The sequence below is a fragment of the Eumetopias jubatus genome, unplaced genomic scaffold (assembly GCF_037043125.1).
Source record: "Eumetopias jubatus isolate StellerSeaLion01/CBP00866 unplaced genomic scaffold, mEumJub1_p1.0 scaffold_9, whole genome shotgun sequence".
NCBI classification, from domain to species: domain Eukaryota; kingdom Metazoa; phylum Chordata; class Mammalia; order Carnivora; family Otariidae; genus Eumetopias; species Eumetopias jubatus.
Window position 1 is genome coordinate 66888608 of NW_028274815.1, and position 25724 is coordinate 66914331.

At 39.8% G+C, this 25724-nt stretch overlaps 1 protein-coding gene across 3 annotated transcripts in view; it reads right to left on the reverse strand.

The window, feature by feature from the left end:
- ACYP2 (acylphosphatase 2) overlaps positions 1-25724 on the reverse strand; it is a 162096-nt gene that overhangs the window by 99755 nt on the left and 36617 nt on the right. Inside the window, exon 5 of one of the 3 annotated variants that reach the window (XM_088026536.1) lies at positions 9937-9948. The exons of the other annotated variants lie outside the window; for them this stretch is intronic. Within the exon in view, the coding sequence (XP_087882662.1) occupies positions 9937-9948 (12 nt within the window). The remainder of the gene's footprint in view (positions 1-9936; positions 9949-25724) is intronic. 3 annotated transcript variants of the gene reach the window in all.

Here is a 25724-nt window from a genome sequence, read left to right on the forward strand (position 1 = left end):
ACAGTGGTTCTTAGTGGGGATGATCTTGTCCCCCAGGGAACATGTGGCAGTGTGTGGAGACAATTTTGATTGTCACAACTGGGAGCCATTACTGGCATCTAGTGGAAAGAGGCCAGGGATGTCACACAGGACAGCCCCCTCACAATCAAGAATTATCTGGCCAAAATGTCAAGAGTGTCAAAGTTGAGAAACACTGTCTAGCACAATATCCTGATTACTATAGGAGCCTCATAAATATTTAATGTAATTCATCAAACCTCTAAAAAATTTTTTTGGAATAATCCCATCAGAAGAAAATTAAGTGTTGACAGAATGTCTGTTTATGTTGACCACACAGAAACAAAACCATACGAGACATACCTCCATGGCTCACTTGGTAATAAAGGACAAATCTTAAAAATAAAATGGGTTAAATATCAAAAAGAGGCAGAAGCTTCTAGACACCCATATAATACACCCTTAGCCCTTCTTCCTTAGTAACAGAACCCCAATTTTAATTGATATGCCAATATGCCCAGCTCAAAGAATTTATTTACCATCCCTTCTTGTGACTAATACAGCACAAATCACTGAATGGGGCTCCTGAGAAAATGCTTTTAAGCCAGGAAGCATGCCCTTTCACCTTTGCCCCTTCTTCCTTCTCGCTGCCTGGGCCGTGGATGTTATAGCCAAGCTGTGGGGGCCATCTTGCAACTCTGAGGAGCCCTCAAGGATGGAGTCTGTGATCCTTATGACAAAGAAACTGCCAAGTGAGTCTTGAATTGTATGTGTCTGGATTTTTCTTACCCAAGAAAAGAAAACCAAAGCTCTATTTTGTTTCAGCCAGTACTAATTACTTGGGTTTTCTGTGACATGCAGCTAAACCTATTCCTAACACTAACGCAAGAGATTAAACCTACAAACCATAGTCATGATAGATAGCTGAATGTCAAAGGACCTATATGTAAAATGGCATCTCTCAGTTGATTATCATGCCAAAGAAGAACCTGAGAAGGTACACAAAAGGCTGACTGAATCGGTCTGTGGAGAGTGTAGCCCTCCATGTTGGAAGCACACAGGGACCAACACTCCACCCCTGACAACAAGGACATTCCCAAAGGAACTAACAAGGCTTAGAGGGTCATCAATCTGTAGACAACTGCGTGCCAGGTGCAGTGAAGATCAAAATTTAACTAAAAAAAAAGCATGGTGCAGTTTAGCCAGAGTTTGGAGGTCTCTTTTCTGACCTAGTTTGGGGAGATCCCCCAAACAAGCAAATGCATATGGCTCTTTCTTTCTCTACTTCCATTTGAATATTCATTATCAGAAAATACAACTTCCTAAAATAGCTCCTAGAGTTTTTACTAGTGAACTCTGAATATTTACACTTTAAGTGATATCACAGTTGAGTGAGCACCCAGTGTGTGGACAGCATTTTAATAAGGTATAAAGGTTTACAAAGAAGATAATTCATTTCTAACCTAAATATTTTTCATATCTAGGTAGAAATATCAAACATTACACTTACAAATAAATCAATTGTAAATTACAAAGCAACAGGAAAAGAAAAAATGTTAACAGAACATGTAAATAGATTAAATATAGGAAATAACAAAATTAAATGTTGAGGAAAATAAGAATCATTGACGTTGAAAGTACAACTCTATATGTATTTTATCTTTATATATAATTAGAGCACGGACTTCCTGATGAGAAAAAAGTGCATTTAAGATTTGAATCAAATGCTTCAAGGATGAAGAGGCTGGTTGTACAAAAGATTTAACTCAATAAAAATGTACAGTTATTATTGATGTCTTCCTGGAGCATTGACCAAAAGCCATTATATAGTGTTCCCAAAGAAAATGCCAGTGGGGTGAAAAATGATCACCCTTGAGGTTTATATATCATGCCTATTTAAAGCTCTGGGTTTTAACCTATTTTTTTTTTTTTTTTAGAGAGAGAGAGTGAATGCAAACCAGGGGCAGGAGGGAGGGAAGAGGAAGAGGGAGAATCTTTAGCAGGTTCATGCCCAACAGCACTGAGCCGAGGCAGGGCTCGATCTCATGATCCTGAGATCAAGACCTGAGCTGAAATCAAGAGTCCCACATCTAACTGACTGAGCCACCCAAACGCCCCTCTTTTTGAACATAGTACAAATAAAAGCAAAACAAAGAAGTATTTTATTCTGTTTTTTATTTTATTTGGGGGGGGGTGCGGAAGAAGAGGGAGAGAGAAAATCTTAAGCAGGCTCCATGCCCAGCATGGAGCCCCATGTGGGGCCTGATCTCACAACCCTGAGATCCAGACCTGGGCAGAAATCAAAAGTCGGTTGCTTAACCAACTGAGCCACTGAGGCACCTCTTACTCTGTAATTTTAAAGCAAACTTTAACTGAATTGCAAATGGGAGTGTTTATATTTTCTGCAAATTCATAATACCAACTATTTTCTAATCTACAACTATTTATCACTTGCAGATAGACAACAATAACAACACAATTACAAAACACATAAATTGCTGCCATTGTTCCAACAGAATGTGCTATTTGTGTAATAATAGTTGTCGATCATTCCAGGCTACATTCCAGCCTATATTATAGGCTAAAAAATATGAGGTTAATTTTTATGGTAGTGTAAGTTCACATAATTATTATTAAATGAAAAATTGGCCTCTTGAGCAAAACCAGAACACACCTTCCAGGAAACACAGAAAACAAAGTTTCATTTATTAGATATATTTTATCTTTGGGCACTTTCCCAAGCAAGAGTAGCTGGCCACCCTGTATTGATATATATGGATACATGCTCATTCAGATATTGTGCTAGTATTCTTTTTAATCTTTGCCAACTTGGTGGTGGGAAAAAGCTCTCTAAATTGAAATTCCGTAACTACTAGGGATATTAAACCTTTTGCATGTATTTGCTGATCAATAATTTCCTTTTTGTGAACTACCTGGCCATTTTTTCCCCCTTTGGACTTTTTCAGGCAATGTTTTGTTCAAATATTTGTATTTGTGAGTTTTTTTGTACTCACAACATACATCATTTAGCTATATTTTAACAATTTACCTTTTGCCCATAAATTTTGTTTATGGTGTCCCTTGGCATATAAATTTCTAAACACTTCAAGTCTACCCTATATATCCTTTACATTTTGTCTTTCAGTTTATAAGGCCCTCACTAACTCCAATGTAGATATTTCATATCTATATATTCTTCTACTTCTTCAATGGTTTAATCTTTTATGTTCAACTCTTAATCCAGATAGGAGGAAGGAAGGAAGCTAATATTCTTCTAATAGTTACCCATGGTCTCAGCATTGTCTATTAAATAATCCATCTTCATCATATAGGAAGTGCATGCATTAGGGTCTGTTTCTGACCTTCCTATTCTCTTTCATTGACCTGACTAATGTATTTGGATTAGTATTGCACGCTAACATTACTGTACGATTTTAAATTTTTCATTCCTTCCCATAAGTTTGAAAAGTATTTTCTCATTTCATTAAAAAAACATCCGTGGTAGATAATGAAGACTACATTAGTTAAGATGCTCTGGGATGCAAAACCCTGAAAGCCCAATTCAAAGACATTACAACAATAAAGGAATTGATTGGTGTTCACAACTATGAATCCAAAAGCAGATCAAATTTCAGTGTTGCTTGAAACAATGGCCCCTCCATGTCATTAATAACCCATGTGTTTCCATCTCTCAGCCTCCAGCTCTGCTACCCAAATGGGGTCAAGTTCATCTTACAGCTATGTTTCCTCGTGAACGTAGGATGGCTGCCAGAAGCAACCTGAACCAATGCATCCTCACTGACAGCCAGGTGAAGACCAGGAGCCACCAGCAATTGCTTGCTGTGCTCCATTAGCCCGAGTTGTGTCACCAACCTGTTCTCTCTTTTTTTATCCATCACAACTAAGAAAAACAGGATTAAAATTATTTCCCTGGATTAATGAGGGGCATCCATAAACCTGTCATAGAATGGGTATTGAGAAGACAGTCACAACTTTCACTACGATGAGAATTGTTTAAATGCCTTAATTTTAAATACATTGGTATCTGTATAATTTTGAGACTTTTTATCCAAAGACATAGCACCTCTCCCCATTAATTCAAATTTTCTGCTTTTCTAACATATATTTTAGTAAGGGCTTGTGGTTTTCTTCATATATATAGTATACATGTGTGTATTTCCTAAGTCTACCTAATTCCAGATAATTTTTATTTAAGGTCCTATTATGAATGGGATCTTATTTCATTATATTTCCTACATAGTTGTATGAAAGTTTGCTGGTTTACGTGACTGCCAACTCCTAGAGAGTACTACCCTTTGACATAAGAGGGCTCCTGCCCTGGCCTCCCACTCTACAGGCCCCCACCCCCACAAAAAAGGACACTAATAAATACATTTATTAAACAATGCACGAGTTCCTGTTACTCAGGAAGTGACACTTAGAGGTTACAAATGCAACCTGTAATGCTGAACAGCCACTCTTGTGACTAACACTATTCAGCCCCCTGGAAAATATTTCTCCACACTTCTTGCCCTGTGTTCTCAAAATTAAAAAGCAACTTTTTCTGAATATTTTCCAACTGTGACTTTTGAGACAGACCCTGCTCCTAATTAAGAATAGTTCTATTTTCATGAAAATATAAAATTAAATTTTCAAAAGAAAGTTAAATCATTATTTAAATGACTTTTTAGATAATCCTAAATATTTTAGGGAATAAATAACATTTTTAGAAAATATATTAGAGGGGGTGCCTGGGTGCCTCATTTGGTTAAGCATCTGACTTCAGCTCAGGTCATGATCTCAGTGTCCTGGGACAGAGCCCCATGTGGGGCTCCGAGCAGGGAGCCTGATTCTCCCTCCCCGCAACTTGTGCTCTTTGTCTCTCTCTCTCTCAAATAACTTAAAAAGTATATATTAGAACATTTATTCTTCCAAATTCTTGCAACTGTCTTAATTTACATTTTTGATTCAATTAGGTACATTTTTAATACAATTACATTTTTAAATATTTTAGATTACTGTAGAGAGAACAAAAATTATTGATCATAATAGTGATTTTGCTAAAATGTAAGGAAAATATATTTTGTAGAATTATGACTCATGTGTTATTTTATATTAGTACTCATCCTAAAATTCTGACTGGTGATCAGCATACCCAGGTTTGCATGATAATTATTTAATGCAATCACTTTCATTTTTTGCCAACTCACTGTCATACAGACAGCACCGTTCCACAATTTTGATTTGCATTTTTAATTCTGTTGTACTAGAAGGTTTATCAAGGTAGGGAGGTAAAACATTTTATTTCATAGCTTAATTTAAAATTCAACATAGAAACACATGGTTTGTGGGCCTCCATTTGTCCTCTCACCCAAATCCTGCAACGACTGGGGAGGACCTGTTCTGAAGTTGTAATGTGGCCTAGTCATGGCTGGATCCAGGGATCAAATGATCGTGTTAGGGTAGGATGGCTTTTGACAATCCCGTCATCTCCTGACCATGCAGTCCTAGTAGAAGGTGGGCTCTTTCAGCATTTCTTTTTTTTTTTTTTTAAAGATTTTATTTATTTGAGAGAGAGAGAAAGAGATAGCATAAGAGGGAAGAGGGTCAGAGGGAGAAGCAGACTCCCTGCTGAGCAGGGAGCCCGATGCAGGACTTGATCCCGGGACTCCAGGATCATGACCTGAGCCGAAGGCAGTCACTTAACCAACTGAGCCACCCAGGCGCTCCTCTTTCAGCATTTCTGATTAGTCCTGCTTGGGGCATATGGTCCCCCCCCGCCCCGCCCAGACATGTCATGGTACCCAGGGAATATGATGTCATGACAAGCCCAGCAACATCTCATACCCTTCCCTGTATCTGGGACTGGGCAGGGTCACATGGAGGGGATCAAGGGTGATTCTCTTAAGAAAAAATGCTGGCAGTCAATAAAATTTACACTGAAATCTAAGGTAGGTACTTAATTTTGCAAATTCATTTTTTATCTTCTCTATTATATATATATATATATATATATTTTTTTTTTTTTTTGAGAGAGAAACAGAGCATGAGCACAAGCTGGGGTAGGGGCAGAGACAAAGAAGCAGACTCCCCTGCTGAGTGGGGAACCCTATATGGGGCTCGGTCCCAGGACCCCTAGATCATGACCTGGGCCAAAAGCAGATGCTTAACGAACTGAACCACCCAGGTGCCCCTGTATCTTCCCTCTTAATGAACTCTTACTAATTCCAGTAATTTTTCTATTGCTTCTTGTGAATTTTCTAGGTAAGCAGTGATATAAAAGGCAAATAGCAGAAGATGGCAGAGGAGTAGGAGACCTAAATTTTGTCTGGTCCCAGGAATTCAGCTGGATAGGGATCAAATCATTCTGAACACCTACGAACTCAACAGAAGATCGAAGAAAAGAATAGCAGCAACTCTCTGAACAGAAAAGCAACCACTTTCTGGAAGGTAGGACATGCGGAGAAGCGAATCCGAGGCGATATTTGGGAAGATAGATGGTGGGGGAGGGAGCATCCGTCGGTGGCTTCTGGCAAGTGATAGAGCAGCGGAGCACAAAATCGGAAGGTTTAGAAGTCTGCTCCACTGAGGGACGTCACTCCAGTGGCTAAGTCAGGGGTGGAACCCTCTCGGGACAGTGGGTCTCAGGACCCTCGGGGTCACAGAAAGACCAGGAGTGCCTGAGTGCAGCAGAGCTCCCAGGCATTGGAGCGGGGAAGCTGGCTGCAGAGATGGAACCAAGGGGCGGGCTCCCAGCTCAGGGTTGCCATAAACTGTGATCCGTGGCACAGTCGGGCCACTGCTCCTCCAGCAGGGACCCAGCAAGCAGCAGAGCCGGGGAGACTCCCCTTCCTCCCCGAGAAGGAGTGGCATGGGAGCATACCGCGGGGATCTGCTGGGTTTGGAGACTCCACAAAGGGTCAGGTGCCAGAGACAGAAACGCTCGGTCACAGGCTGGGTGAGCACGGAGTGTGGCCGGAGACCAGGGAGACAGGAGTGACTGACTGCTTTTCTCTGGGGGCACACTGAGGAGCGGGGCCCAAGTTCTCGGCTCCTCCGGGTGGAGATTGGGAGGCCACCATTTTCACTCTTGTCCTCCAAAGCCCTACGGAAATCTTGCAGGGAACAAAAGATCCCGAGAGAAAACCCAAGCAGATTACTTAGCCTGGACCGGCAAGGGCGGGGCAATTCTGCCTCCGGCAAAGACATTTGGGAACTACGGCAACAGGCCCCTCCCCCAGAAGATCAGCAAGAACAGCCAGCCAAGACCAAGTTTACTGATCAATGAGAATGGCAGAACTCCAGCGCTAGGGGAATACTGCACATAGAATTCATGGCTTTTTTCCCCCTGATTCGTTAGTCTTTCAAAATTATTTTTTTTTACTTTAATTTTTCTTTTTCCCTTTTCAACCATCTTATCTTTTTAAAAAATTTTTTATTTTTCATTTTTAGAGTCATATTCTATCCCTTCATAGTAGTTAACCTTACTGTTGGTATATAAGTTGTTCTCTCTTTAAAATTTTGGGATACAGTTCCTTCTAACAGAGCAAAATATACCTGAAATCTCGAGTGTATGGCTTTGTTCTAGTCTCCTGCCTGATCACATTCTCTCCCTTTTTTTTTTAAATACTCCTCTTTCTTTTTTCAACCAACTTCTTATCAATTCCTTTTATAAAATCTTTTATAATTTTCATCTCTAGTCATATTCCATCCCTTCATATTTACCCTTATTTTTGTACATATATGTTTTTCTATCTTTTAAAATTTTGGGAGGCACTTTCTTCTAACAGACCAAAATACACCCAAAATCTAGTGTGTGGCACTGATCTATGCACCAGCCTGATCATATTTGATATTTTTTTTTAACTTTTTCTTTTTTTTCCCCTTTTTTCTTTCTTGCCCTTTCTTTTCCCCTGGTTTCAGGTCTCTTCTGATTTGTTTAGTGTATATTTTTGGGGGGTTGTTGTTACCCTGTTAGCATTTTGTTCTCTCATTCATCTATTCTCCTCTGGACGAAATGACGAGATGGAAAAAATCACCTCAAAACAACAACAACAACAACAACAACAACAGAGGCAGTACCGACTGCCAGGGACCTAATCAATATGGACATTAGTAAGATGTCAGAACTAGACTTCAGAATGACGATTATAAAGATACTAGCTGGGCTTGAAAAAAGCATGGAAGATATCAGAGAAACCCTTTCGGGAGAAATAAAAACTAAAATCTAACCAAGTCTAAATCAAAAAGGCTATTAATGAGGTGCAATCAAAAATGGAGGCTCTAACTGCTAGGATAAATGAGGCAGAAGAGAGAATTAGTGATATAGAAGACCAAATGATGAAAAATAAAGAAGCTGAGAAAAAGAGATAAACAACTACTGGATCACGAGGGCAGAATTCGAGAGATAAGTGATACCATAAGATGAAACAATATTAGAATAATTGGTATCCTAGAAGAACAAAGAGAGAGGGGGGGCAGAAAGTATATTAGAGCAAATTATAGCAGAAAACTTCCCTATATGGGGAAGGAAAAAGGCATCAAAATCCAGGAGGCACAGAGAATCCCTCTCAAAAAAAAAAAAATAGGTCCACACCCCGACATCTAGTAGTAAAACTTATGAGTCTCAGAGGCAAAGAGAAAATCCTGAAAGCAGCTCGTGACAAGAGATCTGTAACCTACAATGGTAGAAACATTAGATTGGCAACAGACTTATTCACAGAGACCTGGCCCACCAGAAAGGACTGGCATGATATATTCAGAGTGCTAAATGAGAAAAATATGCAGCCAAGAATACTATATCCAGCTAGGCTGTCATTGAAAATAGAAGGAGAGATAAAAAGCTTCCAGGACAAACAAAAACTAAAGGTATTTGCAAACACGAAACCAACCCTACAAGAAATATTGAAAGGGGTCCTCTAAGCAAAGAGAGAGCCTAAAAGTAACACAGACCAAAAAGGAACACAGACAATAGACAGTAACAGTCACCTTACAGGCAATACAATGGCACTAAATTCATATCTTTCAATAGTTACCCTGAATGTAAATGGGCTAAATACCCCAGTCAAAAGACACAGGCTATCAGATTGGATAAAAAACAAGACCCATTGATATGCTGTCTGTAAGAGACTCATTTTAGGCCCAAAGACACCCCTAGATTGAAAGTGAGAGGGTGGAAAATGATTTAGCATACTAATGGACACCAAAAGAAAGCTGGGGTGGCAATCCTTCTATCAGACAAATTAGATTTTAAATCAAAGACTATAATAAGAGATGAGGAGGGACACTATATCCTACTTAAAGGGTCTACCCAACAAGAAGATCTAACAATTGTAAATATCTATGCCCCTAACATGGGAGCAGCCAATTATATGAGGCAATAACAAAAGGAAAGAAACACATCGACAACAATACAATAATAGAGGGGTACTTTAACACCCCCCCTCACTGAAATGGACAGATCATCTAAGCAAAAGATCAACAAGGAAATAAAGACTTTAAATGACACACTGGACCAAATGGACTTCACATATATTCAGAACACTCCATCCCAAAGCAACAGAATACACATTCTTCTCTAGTGCCCATGGAACATTCTCCAGAATAAATCCCATCCTAGGTCACATATCAGGTCTCAATTGGTACCAAAACATTGGGATCATTCCCTGCATATTTTCAGACCACAGTGCTTTGAAACTAGAACTCAATCACAAGAGGAAAGTTGGAAAGAACTCAACATGGAGGCTAAAAAGCAGCCTACTAAGGAATGAATGGGTCAATCAGGAAATTAAAGAAGAATTTAAAAAATTCATGGAAACAAACGAAAATGAAAACACAACTGTTCAAAATCTTTGGGATGCAGCAAAGGTGGTCCTAAGAGGAAAGTATATAGCAATACAAGCCTTTCTCAAGAAACAAGAAAGGTCTCAAATACACAACCTAACCCTACACCTGAAGGAGCTGGAGAGAGAACAGCAAATTAAAGCCTAAACCCAGCAGGAGAAGAGAAATAATAAAGATCAGAGAAGAAATCAATGAAATAGAAACCAAAAGAACAGTAGAACAGATTAACGAAACTAGGAGCTGGTTCTTTGAAAGAATTAACAAGATTGATAAACCCCTGGCTGGACTTATCAAAAAGAAAAGAGAAATGACCTAAATAAATAAATTCATGAATGAAAGAGGAGAGATCACAACCAACACCAAAGAAATACAAACAATTATAAGAACATATTATGAGCAACTCTATGCCAGCAAATTAGATAACCTGGAAGAAATGGATGCATTGCTAGAGATGTATCAACTACCAAAACTGAACCAGGAAGAAATAGAAAACCTGAACAGACCTATAACCACTAAGGAAATTGAAGCAGTCATCAAAAATCTCCCAAAAAACAAAAGCCCAGGGCCAGAGGGCTTCCAGGGAATTCTACCAAACATTTAAAGAAGAATTAATACCTATTCTTCTGAAACTGCTCCAAAAAATAGAAATGGAAGGAAAACTTCCAAACTCGTTTTATGAGGCCACCATTACTTTGATCCCAAAACCAGACGAAGACCCCATCAAAAAGGAGAATTACAGACCAATATCCTTGATGAACATGGATGCAAAAATTCTCACCAAAATAATAGGCAATAGGATCCAACAGTCCATTAAAAGGATTATTCACCATGACCATGTGGAATTTATCCCTGGGCTGCAAGGTTGGTTCAACATCTGCAAGTCAATCAGTGTGATACAATACATTAATCAAAGAAAGAACAAGAACCATACGATCCTCTCAATAGATGCAGAGAAAGCATTTGACAAAGTACAGCATCCTTTCTTGATCAAAACTCTTCAGAACACAGGGACAAAGCGTACATACCTCAATATCATAAAAGCCATCTATGAAAAACCCACAGCGAATATCATTCTCAATGGGGAAAAACTGAGAGCTTTCCCCCTAAGGTCGGGAACACGGCAGGGATGTCCACTATCACCACTGCTATTCAAAATAGGACTAGAAGTCCTAGCCACAGCAATCAGACAACAAAAATAAAAGGCATCCAAATCGGCAAAGAAGCCAAACTCTCACTGTTTGCAGATGATATGATACTTTATGTGGAAAACCCAAAAGACTCCACCCCAAAACTGCTAGAACTCATACAGGAATTCGGTAAAGTGGCAGGATATAAAATCAATGCACAGAAATCAGTGGCATTCCTATACACTAACAACAAGACAGAGGAAAGAGAAATTAAGGAGTCGATTCCATTTACAATGGTACCCAAAACCATAAGATACCTAGGAATAAACCTAACCAAAGAGGCAAAGGATCTGTACTCAAAAAACTAAAGAACACTCATGAAAGAAATTGAGGAAGACACAAAGAAAGGGAAAAACGTTTCATGCTCATGGATTGGAAAAACAAATATTGTAAAGATGTCAATGCTACCTAGAGCAATCTACACATTCAATGCAATCCCTATCAAAATACCATCCACTTTTTTCAAAGAAATGGAACAAATAATCCTAAAAATTGTATGGAACCAGAAAAGACCCCGAATAGCCAGAGGAATGTTGAAAAAGAAAAGCAAAGCTGGTGCATCACAATTCTGGACCTCAAGCTCTATTACAAAGCTGTCATCATCAAGACAGTATGGTACTGGCACAAAAACAGACACATCGATCAATGGAACAGAATAGAGAGCCCAGAAATGGACCCTCAACTCTATGGTCAAGTCATCTTCGACAAAGCAGGAAAGAATGTCCAATGGAGAGAAGACAGTCTCTTCAACAATTGGTGTTGGGAAAATTGGACAGCCACATGCAGAAGAATGAAACTGGACCATTTCCTTATATCACACACAAAAATAGACTCCAAATGGTTGAAAGACCTCAATGTGAGACAGGAGTCCATCAACATCCTAAAGGAGAACACAGGCAGCAACCTCTTCGACCTCAGCCGCAGCAACTTCTTCCTAGAAACATCGCCAAAGGCAAGGGAAGCAAAGGCAAAAATGAACTATTGGGACTTCATCAAGATAAAAGCTTTTGCACAGCAAAGGAAACAGTCAACAAAACCAAAAGACAACCGACAGAATGGGAGAAGGTATTTGCAAATGACATATCAGATAAAGGGCTAGTATCCAAAATCTTTAAAGAATTTCTTAAACTCAACACCAAAGAACAAATGATCCAATCAAGAAATGGGCATTAGACATGGACAGACATTTCTGCAAAGACGACATCCAACTGGCCAACAGACACAAGAAAAAGTGCTCAACATTGCTCGGCACCAGGGAAATCCAAATCAAAACCTCAATGAGATACCACCTCACACCAGTCAGAATGGCTAAAATTAACAAGTCAGGAAATGACAGATGTTGGTGGGGATGCGGAGAAAGGGGAACCCTCGTACACTGTTGGTGGGAATGAAAGCTGGTGCAGCCACTCTGGAAAACAGTATGGAGTTTCTTCAAAAAGTTGAAGATAGATCTACCCTATGACCCAGCAATTGCACTACTGGGTATTTATCACAAAGATACAAATGTAGGGATCCAAAGGGATATGTGCAGCCTGATGTTTATAGTAGCAATGTCCACGATAGCCAAACTGTGGAAAGAGACAAGAGGTCCATTGACAGATGAATGGATAAAGAAGATGTGGTGTACGTACACACACACACACACACACACACACACACACACACAATGGAATATTATGCAGCCATAAAAAGGAATGAAATCTTGCCATTTGCAACGATGTGGATGGAACTGGAGGTTATTATGCTGAGTGAAATAAGTCAATCAGAGAAAGACATGTATCATATGACCTCACCGATATGAGGACTTCTTAATCTCAGGAAACAAACTGAGGGTTGCTGGAGTGGTGGGGGGTGGAAGGGATGGGGTGGCTGGGTGATGGACATTGTGGAGGGTATGTGCTATGGTGAGCACTGTGAATTGTGGAAGACTGTTGAATCACAGATCTGTACTTCTGAAACAATACATTTTATGTTAAAAAAAAGATAGTAGGAAGGGAAAAATGAAGGGGGGTGGAAATCGGAAGGACAGATGAACCATGAGAGACTATGGACTCTGAGAAACAAACTGAGGGTTCTAGAGGGGAGGGGGGTTGGGGGGATGGGTTAGCCTGGTGATGGGTATTAAAGAGGGCACGTACTGAATGGAGCACTGGGTGTTATACAGAAACAATGATTCATGAAACACTACATCAAAAACTAATGATGTAATGTATGTGATTAACATAACGTAATAAAAAAAGGCAAATAGTGATAATCCTATCTCCTGCTTCACAAGTTTGGTATATCTTTTGTTTTTATTATATTACCTTAAACTCTCAAATCAGGATTCAGTGGTGGTGAGAGCAGATATCCCTATCTTGTTCATACCTTGAACTGGATTTGCCTTTGGTATTTTGCCAATATCATTTTGATGTTAGCTTAATATATTCTTTGTCCTTTCCATATGAAGTCCTTCCAGAACTAGGTGGCCAGTACTCCCTGGCAAGTTCCAGGGAACTTGGGTCTGTACCAGTGTGGACACCACTATATATAAATGATAATCCAAAACCAACAAAAATACACACAACTCCCCACCAACTCCCAATTGGATAAATTGCTCAAGATTCAGAGTCATTGCCAGTTGTAGGACTTCACATGACTACACCCCAGTTCTTTTCCTCCAAGCCCGACGCAATTCAGAAGTAAGGCTGTCTGGGCAGCAAATGGTGGTCATAGATGTTATCTTCTGTTTTTCTGTTTCCTTTGTTCTTTTTGGTGGAGGAACAGAGGTTTATTATTGGCACATAAATAAGCATTTTGTAAGACAGGACTCATCAGATTTTAAGATTTATAGCCCATGTTTTATACAGTTTTTGTACATGTTTATTTCATTTCACAACCACAACAAAATTTGAACATGAAATTTGCCTACCGGTGGGGTGAAGCACTGTCACTACTAGTCAGGAGAACCAGTGATCAGAAACAGCTTTGTCAGTCACAGATAAGGTCATCAAATGACCTCTGACAAGGCAGAGGTGGTGTCTATTTCATTTGTGATAATGTGTCACCATGGACAGGTGCACAGTAAGTGCCCAGTAAATATTTGATGTATTAAATTGATTCAAAGATGTACAGAAGAGTTTTCTGAAGTCAGATCATTGGAAAATGGATATTATAGAATTCAGATTATATATAATTTTAAGAGTTTTTTTTCTTTAAGATTTTTTTCTATTTATTTGACAGAGACACAGTCAGAGAGGGAACACAAGCACAGGGAGTGGGAGAGGGAGAAGCAGGCTTCCCGACAAGCAGGGAGCTCAATGCGGGGCTTGATCCCAGGACCCTGGGATCATGACCTGAGCCAAAGGCAGACGCTTAACGACTGAGCCACCCAGGTCCCCCAATTTTAAGAGTTTTAACAAGGAAATTAATATTCATTTGTGGCCTCCCTGACAGAAAATAATGCTCACAGTGTCAGGAATTTTCTCTAACTCTTTAACTACTGTAGACATCATTATCTTCAGGCTGTCAAGGTGTTCTGAGAGGTTGAAGAATTTGCCAAAGGTCCTGAAGGCAGGTCCCCATTTGACTCCCTCATTCCATTCTAGGGTGCTAACTTCTGTGACAAAATGAGTTTGGCCTTCCACCTGACCATCCAACCTAAAGTGCCCTACCTCATTTACTCTCCATCATCCTATATATATCTCCTTTTTGTCATTCACGATTATCTTATTTGTGTACTTATTAATTATCCAACTCCCCTGAGAGATGTCAGGGTATGCAAATAGATAATTTATCCAGCTTGTTCACAGCCATAGCCTTGTGCCTACAACATGGTAGGTGCTCAATGAATATTTTTTGAATGCACTGAATGAAGGAAGGAAAAGACAAGTGATTTTTTTTAAAACTAGGGGGAAATTAACCTAAGTAAAGAGAATGTATACAGGGTAAGCTAATAAGGTGGAGAAATAGCAGCCCAGAGTTTAAGAGCACATGGTTCCTTTGTCTCCTACTCCTTGATTAAAATTCTACTCTCACTGTTTTCAAATGTGGCACTATTCCTACACAAGCTACATGATCATCAAACTATATTCTCTTTCAAATCTTTTCCACTATATGTTTATTTTTTTCTAGAATTATGAGCACACAAGGAACATAAAAAGTTCACCTAATCCATTATCCAAACAAAGGCTGGCCCAGAACACAGAAAAAAAAAAATCTCAGATTCAAGTAAAAATGTTATTTCCACCAATCAGTTCAACCTTTCTAAGGGCCCAGAATTAAAGAACTTGCAGTTGTGGGTCTGGGCCTCAGCCTTGCTTTATTCTATAGAGGACAGAGTACAGCCAGCCAACTATCTTGAAAATACACTTCTTTGTCATTACAAACACTACATAAAACAAACCAGAAGGATTAGAGCAAATCTCTTGTCACTATTCAATGAACAACTCAAGCTTTATGCTTTGTTCATAACAGAGTAAACATTTAAAAATGTGTTTATTGGGAGTTTTTCATGGTACCATAAATGCTTTGATGTATCATGATAAACATCAGTATAACACTGTATATACACTTCAACAATAGAGAACTAGCTCGAAAAACACTTGAAGTCTATGTGACAGAATTTCACACGGCCAATAAAAATCCCGTTTTAGAAGAATATTTAAGACGTGGGTAATGCTTTCCGCTCATCTTTGCATCAGTGATGGTCCTTCCAAGGAAGAGATGGCACACTCAAATGGGGTGACCACGCTAAGTGACTGCTTACAGACTGAGCAGGGATAGAAGAAACCCCCGAGAGAGGGTGAAGCACACCAGGTCTGGCAATGCTGGAGAGCTGCTGTTGTGTAGTCACTACATACATCTACAAAACTTACAACAAATATTTCTCTTCCCCTTCCCTTGTAATTCTATTAATCCTCACTGTGATGCACATGTACAGGAAAGAAGGTTGGTGCCCCTGGCTACACATTCCATTGGATGGTGTAAGGACTGAGGGCACGGGTTGTTGTTACAAAGTCTGTTCCCACTTCAGTATGATCAGGGTGACAGTAAGTCGATGCCAGTTACTTTAACTTTAAGGGCTGGGACTGGTCAGGTAACTTGCTATCAAGAATCACAGTCCAGAGCGGTCAGTTGACATTATAAAAAAGACAACATTCCTGAGGCAGCTTCTACACATCCTTCTGCTATTCACACCAATGAATGCCACTTTGCTACCTAGTCGCTATTTTATCACAAACCAGTTTTTACTGATGAATTGGTGACTTGTTCACTGGCATGACAAACGTTCAAAATGAGTTATCACTGGTGAAATTAAAGTATTCAAAGTATGTGGATTAGCTCAAATGGCTTAGAAAACTTCCTCTATCTCTGCACAAATATAGTATAAAACAGTGATCTATAACATGTACTATTAGGGATGACATGAGGGGTTTGACTCTGTAACTGGTCCATATGAACTACTGGTTTTAGAGGAGTTGTCACTACAAGATTTTTTTTTGCCCTGAGAACGTAATGTCTGTCTTTAATACACTTTGCATACGAGATAAAGTCAACGCACTTCCAAGAACAGGGCACTGGAATTCCAGTGGGTTTATAGAAAGTTTGAATGAACTGCTTTGGGCTACTTGCTAATGAATACTTAATAAAAACCTGCATGTGTGCCTGAGTTTTGCCTGAAACCTGCTGTTATTACTGGTAGCAAGTGTGTGAGAGTAACTAACCATACCACCCCCCTGATAGCTATCATTATTCACCAGAAAGAACACAAGAGTCGTGCATGTCTAAAATGACTGAGACTCAGTTCGCAACATGTATTCTGTTAGCCAGGCCAAATCTAGGACACTGAAAGAGTGGATATTATTCTTATCCTTCTAGAACAATATATTTATTCAGAATTGATTTATAAGAATATTTTCACATTCTATATTTTAGAGTAAATATATTGATTTCTTCCTGTAAAAATTTTTCCCTTTCATTCTACTTTAGTAATTCATTCATTATAAAAAATTGTAGTAAGTGTTGGCTAATCGATGTTCTTCATCCGGGGTCAGGAAACTATAGCTTGAGGGCAAAATCTGACCTGCCATCTGTTTGTATCTAGCCCACAAGCAAGAATGGTTTTTACAAATTAAAAAGGTTAAGGCTACAGCATTATTTACAATAGCCAAATTACAAAAGCAGCCCAGGTGCCCATTGATAGATGAATGAATAAAGATGTGATGTGATATATATATGTATATATATATAATGGATTATATATATATAACAGATTATATATATAACAGATTATATATATAACAGATTATATATGTAACAGATTATATATAACAGAATATTACTCAGCCATATAAAAGAACGAAATCTTGCCATTTCCAACAACATGGACGGATCTAATGCTAAGTGAAATAAGTCAGAAAGACAAATACCATGTGATTTCACTTCCATATAGAATTTAAGAAATCAAGCAAATGAACAAAGAAAAAAGAGATAGGCCAATAAACAGACTCTTGACTACAAAGAACAAAATGATTGTTCCTGAGGGGAAATGGGTGGGGGATTGGATGAAATAGGTGATGGGGATTAAGAGTACACGTATCATGATGAGCACAGAGTAATGTACAGAATTGTTTAATAGCTACATTGTACATCAAAAACAAATATAACACCATATGTTAACTATACTGGAATTTAAAAATATGTATTATATTGGGAAGCCAAGTGCTTATTTTGACTATTTTATTAAAACATTAAAAAATAAGTACATAAAGCTATCCAATAAAAAAAAGGTTAAGAAAAAAGACTAATAATCATGACATATAAAAATTATGTGAAATTCAGATTTCAGTGTCCATATAGCTTTATTGGAACACAACTTCATTCATTTGTTTACCTGTTGTCTATGGCTGTTTTTGAGCTATGAGAAAAAAGTTGAGTAATTGTGACAGACACTAGTTGGCCCATGAAGCCTAAAATACCTGTTGTCTGGTCCTTTACAGGAAAAAAATCGCTGAAACCCTTCCCTTGATAATGGGGATATACCATTGAACCAGCCAGAATATAAGCTCAATTCTCATGGAGCTTAGATTCTGGAAGGAGACAGAGGAAAACAAACACAAAAATACCCAATGACACTACGTGCTGTGGTGAAAATAAGGCTAGGGTGACAGAAAGCGACACCAGGCCTACTTAGATGGAGTGCCCCACAAACGTCCCTGAGGAAGGGATACTTGAATGGAGCACTAAATGACAAGGGAATAACCTTGTGAAGATGGGGACCCTCCAAACTTTCAGTATTTGGGGAGCAAGAAGATGGCCAATGGAGTAGGTGCATGGCCAATGGGGAGAAGGGGATAGAAAAGCGTATGTACTCCCCATGCCTCTAGAGATTGTCAGGGACACTAACAATCTCCCTGGAACTTGGTGAGAGCAGCTGAAGAGTCATTAGTAACCACCACTTGGCCAATGTCAAAGCCACAGTGTCACCATGGCAGACAGGCTGAGAGTTTGCACCATTTCCCTCCTTTCACACTCCCAAAAGAGGCAGCGACTCATCTGCAAAATTACCCTCTGCCTTTGGCTTTTTCATCTCTAAAGTGTCTGGAAATGATGTGAGCAACTCAGTGGACATCAGTCAAGGTAATATGTAAGCCTTGCTACATGCGAGGTCCACGAACTACCAACTACAGACGGAGGAGCCGAGGGCTGACTGCAGGGCAGTTCCCCACGCACCCCCCCCACCCCACCAACTCCAGCTCACTGTTCCTAGTCCACAAGGGGAAGCTGACTTTGTCTCCACACCCATTCACTACCATGGGTTATAGACACTCTTGGGTGTTGCAGATTTGGGGAGATAAAAGAAATTTAACCCAGGCCATCACTGCAATTGCTACAAATGTGTTCATAAATAAAAACACATGATCATACTCAACTTCAATGTAAAAAGCTTTACTTAAAATATAGGACTTTTGTGTTATCCCTTTGCAAACATTTACATATATTTTTAATGAGTATGGTTGGAGGGAATATGAATTTTTAAAACCAATACTCCTCTTAGTACAAAGAGCTCAGGACCTTTTTTAAGAAAAACAAGCTTCTCAAAAGAGAAGAAATGTAATTAGAAATGTATTAAGGCCTAAAAAGCTGTTTTTAACTTGTTTCCTAAGAAACCAAAAATAGAATTGACAAGTCTAACTTCCAAAGAGGCTTAGATCTACTTAGTCTATTATTAAATTTTCCAGTTCAGATTTTTAGAATCACTAACTTAAGGGGTGAAGAAATCTCTTACATGAAATAAAATTAAGTTCCCTGGTTAATTTTGTTTATAATTCCTCTACTCATGAAAACTGACCTTCACAAACAAAGAAACTGCACTGTTGCTCTCCAGCAGGGTAATAACATATTTAGCAACCACTAACACATTGCAATTCTTACATAACCACAAGTGACACCAAGAGTTTGCTCAATTTATGCAAAGAAAAATTCCTGGCAGCTAAAGTTACTTATTTTTTATAAATTCGGTCATCGGAAATGAAAACTCTCAATAGATAGGAAACAATCAACTCGTCCTTCTACAATATTTCCTATTCTAATTGCTATCTTCAGTGTGAGAAGGACACTTGTGACTGAAAACTGAGCTCCTGTATCTTTATAGTTCTTTTAAGTAGTAGGGGCTGGTACAGAGCAGACATGAAGGAAAGCCAGCAGGAAACCTTGGGAATACAAGACCCATCCATAAGCTTCAAAAGCCAGCATGCTCAGCCTCATGTAACTGCTCCACTCCCCTCACTAACAACCTATAGGAAGAGGAGCAGTAAAAGGTTAACCCTGACTGCGTAACTGTTTTCCATTCCAGGAGTTCAGAAGCTTCAGATAAAGTCAAGAGACCAAGAATATAAAAGACATAACCTCCTTCCTGCGGCTTGTCCAAATCCTAACCTTTCCTTCTCCAATCCCCCATTCAGAATCACCGTTCTCAAGACTTTTCCAAAAATCTAGCCAGAGATGTGAATATGCTTCCACCCATCAGAGAGATTATGTCTGGTCTATGGCAAAAAGTGTTTTGGGGGCATCTGGGTGGCTCAGTGAAGCATCGGACTCCTGATTTCAGCTCATGATCTTGAGGTCCTCAGATCAAGCCCCATGTTGGTCTCTGAACTCTGCATGTAATCTGCTTGAGATTCTCTCTCTCCCACTCCCCCCACTGTGTGCTCTCTCTCACGCTCTCTAGAATAAAATGTTTTTAAAAAGTGTTTTTGAGGGGCACCTGAGTGGCTCAGTCGTTAAACGTCTACCTTCAGCTCAGGTCATGATCCCAGAGTCCTGGGGTCAAGCCCCACATCGGGCTCCCTGCTCTGCGGGAAGCCTGCATCTCCCTCTCCCACTCCCCCTGCTTGTGTTCCATTCCTAGCTGTGTCTCTGTGTCAAATAAATAAATAAAAATCTTTTTTTAAAGGTTTTATTTATGAGAGAGAGAGAATGAGAGACAGAGAGCACGAGAGGGGGGAGGGTCAGAGGGAGAAGCAGACACCCTGCTGAGCAGGGAGCCCGATGCGGGACTCGATCCCGGGACTCCAGGATCATGACCTGAGCTGAAGGCAGTTGCTTAACCACTGAGCCACCCAGGCCCCCTAAATAAAAATCTTCTAATAAAGTGTTTTTGATAAAATATAACTGGATTTGGGGGTAAAAGTTTGCCAACTGTATATAACTGACAATCAAATATCATTAAGTATCACCAAATTATAAAAAGGAGACAAAAACTGGAGCCAGATTCCTCCCTGGGGGCTTCTCAGAAGGATGAAGAACAGCTGTACCCCCTCCCAAGCTTAAAAGAAAAAGGGGTGCCTGGGGGTCTCAGTCGGTTGAGCGACTCTTTATTCCGGCTTGGATCATGATACCAGTGTCCGGAGATGGAGGTCACAATGGACTCTGTACTCAGTGTGGAGTCGGCTTGAGATTCTCTCCCTCTCCCTCTGCCTCTGCCTCTGCCCCTTCCCCTGGCACACTTCTCGGGTGTGCACTCTCTCTAAAATAAATCTTTAAAAAAAAAAAGAAAAAAGAAAAAAGAAAAGGAGACGGGAGGCAAGTTACAGGGACCTGCAAGGATAGCCTTCCCAAAGGCTCACAAGTATATTCTTGGGGAACAGACCACTCACCTAACAGTGAACGCGGAGATCTCAGAATGTAAAAACTGACTTCTGATTCATTTAACCCAAAGTCAGACACAGACACACTGGGGAATGAGGAAAGCTAAGTGTGGTAGAAGCAGTGTAACAGAGTTACCTATTCATCTATCATAATAGAACGTCAATAGAGATATATATATACTTTATACTTGAAGTATACTTTAAGGACATTTTTTAGAAATTCAAAGGAACACCCAAAGAAATCATTAAAACAACTGTTGAAGAGTAGGATGGGACGGTTTGAAGAGGGGAGGCTGCTGTTTGTTATTTTTCGCACTATTTCACTCTTAAAACAAGGGCAGTTTTTTTATTTGAAAACAAAATTAACTTATAAAAACACAAAAGGTGGTAGTTTTCTTTAGGGGAAAAATAAAACACAATTTTTGTGGGCCTTTCCTGTGAGCTGTTTGTCAAAAATGTCTCGAGTAACACCGATAGAGCTGGTAGATTACAGCTAGTTTGAAGTCACATTCCTAAAGGTTGAACTCTGTCTAGTAATTTTTCTGATATAAGGGCCAGATTAAAGTATGTGTTTATGTCAGTGATGCCCATATTTTAGAAAGGTTAAATGTCTGCCTTCCGCTCAGGTGGTGATCACGGGGTCCTGGGATCAAGTCCCGCATCAGGCTCCTTGCTCAGTGGGGAGTCTGCTTCTCCCTCTGCCTGCCACTCCCCCTGTGTGCGCATGCTCACTCGCACTCTGTCAAATTAATAGGAAAGAAAGGGAGAGAAAGAGAAAAAGAAAGAAATGGAAGGTTGAGGGGAGAAGGGAAAGGCTCTCATGGGCATGACCACAAATTTACAGAAACCAGTAAGAGCCAGGCAGACCTAACAAGTCGAGAAGAATACCACAGAAGGACTGAAGAACTCAAGAACACAGTGATCATTTGGCCTTAGCACAAATGATGCCACACAAATTGGCCCTGGAACAGTCATTGCTGAAATTATAGACTGGAGTTGTCCAGAAAAGGCTAACAACTGCAAAACAGCTTCCAACTGGGGCGGGGGTGGGGTGAGGGGGTGAAAGGATGAATGTAATACACTTTAGTAGTTTACAAAGAAAAGCATCTAAAATTGTTTAGGTAAAACACACACACACACACACACACACACACACACACACACACACACCACCCACCCCACCTCTAACATTCCTAATTGGCCCCTTCAGCAGCAAAATCAAGTTTTACAAATCCCAACACGTTTAAAGGGATGGAAACTGGTGCCAAAAATAAAGTTTTGGACCACCATACCCGTGTTTCACCTTGGTTGCCCATTTTATACGCTGTTTAATTGAATGTGTGTGATACAAATTTTGCCTTTGTCATCCTTAGATCTCCAGAGAACTGCAATACTTAAAATTTTATTTCTAATGGTTACAAATAGAGCCAGACTACAACTAATGTATTATCTATAATAATCATCCTCTCCAGTACTGGTGTCTTACCGTCCATGTTACCTTTTCCCAAGAGATGTTTTATATTCATTTTCACAGTTCTTCTTTATTAAATGGAATTTAACACTTTAATTCAATGATTACCATATATATTTTTTAAATAACTCTGCCAATATATAATAATTGATTCTATTACAACTGTCTAAATATTATCCTAGTTATGTGTGTAAAGTTATATTATTAACACTTCCCTTGGTAATATCCCATTACTTTTTATGGTCCCTAATTGACCATTCATGTTGTTTTCCTCTATTGAATATTTTGATGTAGCAGATTCGACACAGAGGTTTTGTCTGGGGCATGTTTGGATAGAGCCAACAGCAAAGTGGACAGTTTTGAGAGGTCCACAGCAAAATATACAAACACTTTATTATAAATTACAATAATACTAGGGGTGGGGAAATGGGATTGCATGAGGCTCTGGGATGGCACAGAGACGAGGAGGAGAGTTTCTGGTTTGCATATAATATGGTAAATTTTTTTTAATTGGCTTGGGGGCGCCTAGGTGGCACAGTTGGTTAAGTGTCCAACTCTTAGTTTCAGCTCAGGATGTGGTCTCAGGGCCGTAAGATTGAGCCATGTGTTGAACTCCATGCTCAGTGCAGAGTCTGCTTAAGACTCTCTCTCCTTCTGCCTGCCCCCCCGCCCACACACACACTCTCTCTCTCTGAAATAAATAAATCTTTAAAAAAAAAAAAACTGGCTTGTTATTTAGAACTTACCAAAATATTCCAGACTCAAAACAACTACATATGTACAGAATGACAGCAGACCATTAGCTATTACTCTCTTTAGGTATCTCCCATGCAACTCCCTCCCTCACAGGCTTCCTCATGACAGTCTGAAGTACTGTACATAAAATTACAGACATCACAACATTTATACTTCAAATACTTCACTACAGCTCAATACAGCTCTGAAAAACAAAGTCCTTTCCTACATAACCATGATGTTACTATCATACCTAACAAATTTAACCTGAATTCCTTAAGGTTCTTTAGTTCCCAGGCCATATTCAAATGCCCCCCAACAGTCCCTCAAGTATCTTTCACAGCTGGTCTAACCAAACCCAGAAAAAAAAAATTAGTATCTATATTTTTGACAGAAATCTAGAAAAGTATTAGACAGAAATCTAAAAAAATGAAATCTAGAGGTAGGTGTTCATTACGCTATTCCCCCAGTTTCTATTCATTTGAAAATATTTATAATACAATGTCTAAAATAATTACATCATTATGTTTTTGCACATTTGTCTATATACGTCTCAATCACGTTACTGAGCCCTGTCCTGTTCAATACGGTCATCAATTACTTGGGCAATGATACAGAAATAGGTTTGTCAAATTTCTCAGTTGGTGAGCCGGGAGAAATAATGGATGTGTTGGATAACTGAATTATCCAGAAAAATGTTCCGACTAAATGTAACAAGGTTTGGTGAAACAAGTGGTGATACATTGGGTATATTTTAATGTGCAGCCAAAGCTGGAAGCAGAAAGACAACAGATGTAGTAATGAGGAAGGGACCTAAGCATTGCCATCTAGCTTTTGTGATGGCTACAACAAATGGAACTGGTGGGAGCATTTGAAAAAAAAAGGGGGGGGATTCCTTTATCAAGAGGGGCCACTGCCCTTCCCTGCCTGTGAGCTCTGTCAGCTTCACATGACCAGGGCTACTGGGATGGTCAATGTCCAACTAAGAAATGGAACACAGGGGTGGTATGAAAGGTGGGAGTACAAAAGCCAAACTGCTGTAAAAATCTTCATGGGTCTGTGGTTCTGGGAGCACTTCAAGATGAGAAACAAGGCAGCCTACCTACCTTGCTAGTTAAGAAGGTGAGTACTGGTCAGGCATCTCATTCAGGCCCTTGGTCTGGCCCACAATCAGATTCCCTAGTTCTGTGTTTGGCAGATTTCACAAGGATAGAAGTGTCAGCCAAACTGGAGATGCGGACATGTTTGAGCAATAATAAAATATCGCAGTATCAGAATGAATGTCACCTCAGCATATAGGAAGTAACAAGGGAAGCAGGAGGGTCTCAGTTTCTGAGAAGGGTGAAGTCCTTCACACAGCTGCCAAGACACTTTGCGGTCAAATCCTCATCTTGCTTCATCCTGTATACATATTCTGTGTTCATTTGTCCATCACTCCTCAAGTCTTTGAGGGCAGAGACTACATTACTCATCTTTGTATGCATAGCTCCATCACTCTACCTGATTGATATACAGTAGATACTTCATGGAATGAATGAATGTTTACCTACAGGAAACAGGCAATCAGCAATGCACCAGATCACGTATCCAAGATTTTACATAATGCTCTGTACGCTCTCAAGGCAGTATCACAGCCATATGGAAAAGACACTCTTCCTTCTCCTTGGCTAGCTGACGGCGTGCCGATCATTGAGGCTGCACCCTCATAAACACAACTGTGAGGCACCACTGGTTAAGGCTTCAATTTTGCTATGTAACTGTCTGAACTAAAATGCACAGGAGCAAACCTAGAATAGAGTTCACACTAGTGCATTTTGGTGTAGTAAGGCACTGTATTTTCTTCAGTAAGTTAGGCTGGGTGGTTCTGACTCAAAACTCTTATAATGGTTCCAGGGATTTGGGGAGAGCTAATCTGCAAATGGCCATTAGCTGTCAATAAATATCCCTCTCCCTAAGGTCAAAGGTGCATTGGCTTTCCCCTGGGGTAGAATAGGGAGGGAGACTCTTTGGAAGAGTGGTTCAGAATGCTCTATTCATACCAGGACGACCACCTCCCCCCTCCCCACCCTGAGGCACCTGTGATCAGATCAGACACAGCTTTGTAAACCCTCTTATGGACAAGGCATGGTGATACTAGTCGTTATTTTCAAGTGCAGTTTCCTTCTGCCTCAAGTTCTAGAGGACTTCTGTTATCTCCAAAGAGAGAAAGAAGACAGGGAAAGACAGAGAATGTGTGTGTGTTATGCTAGATTACTTCTCAGATTCCTTCTAGATTTAACATTTTAAGATGATTGCCTTTAAAGTACTACCTAACAGCTTGGGAATTTGTGACTGGCAGTATGCAAAACATACTCATGATTG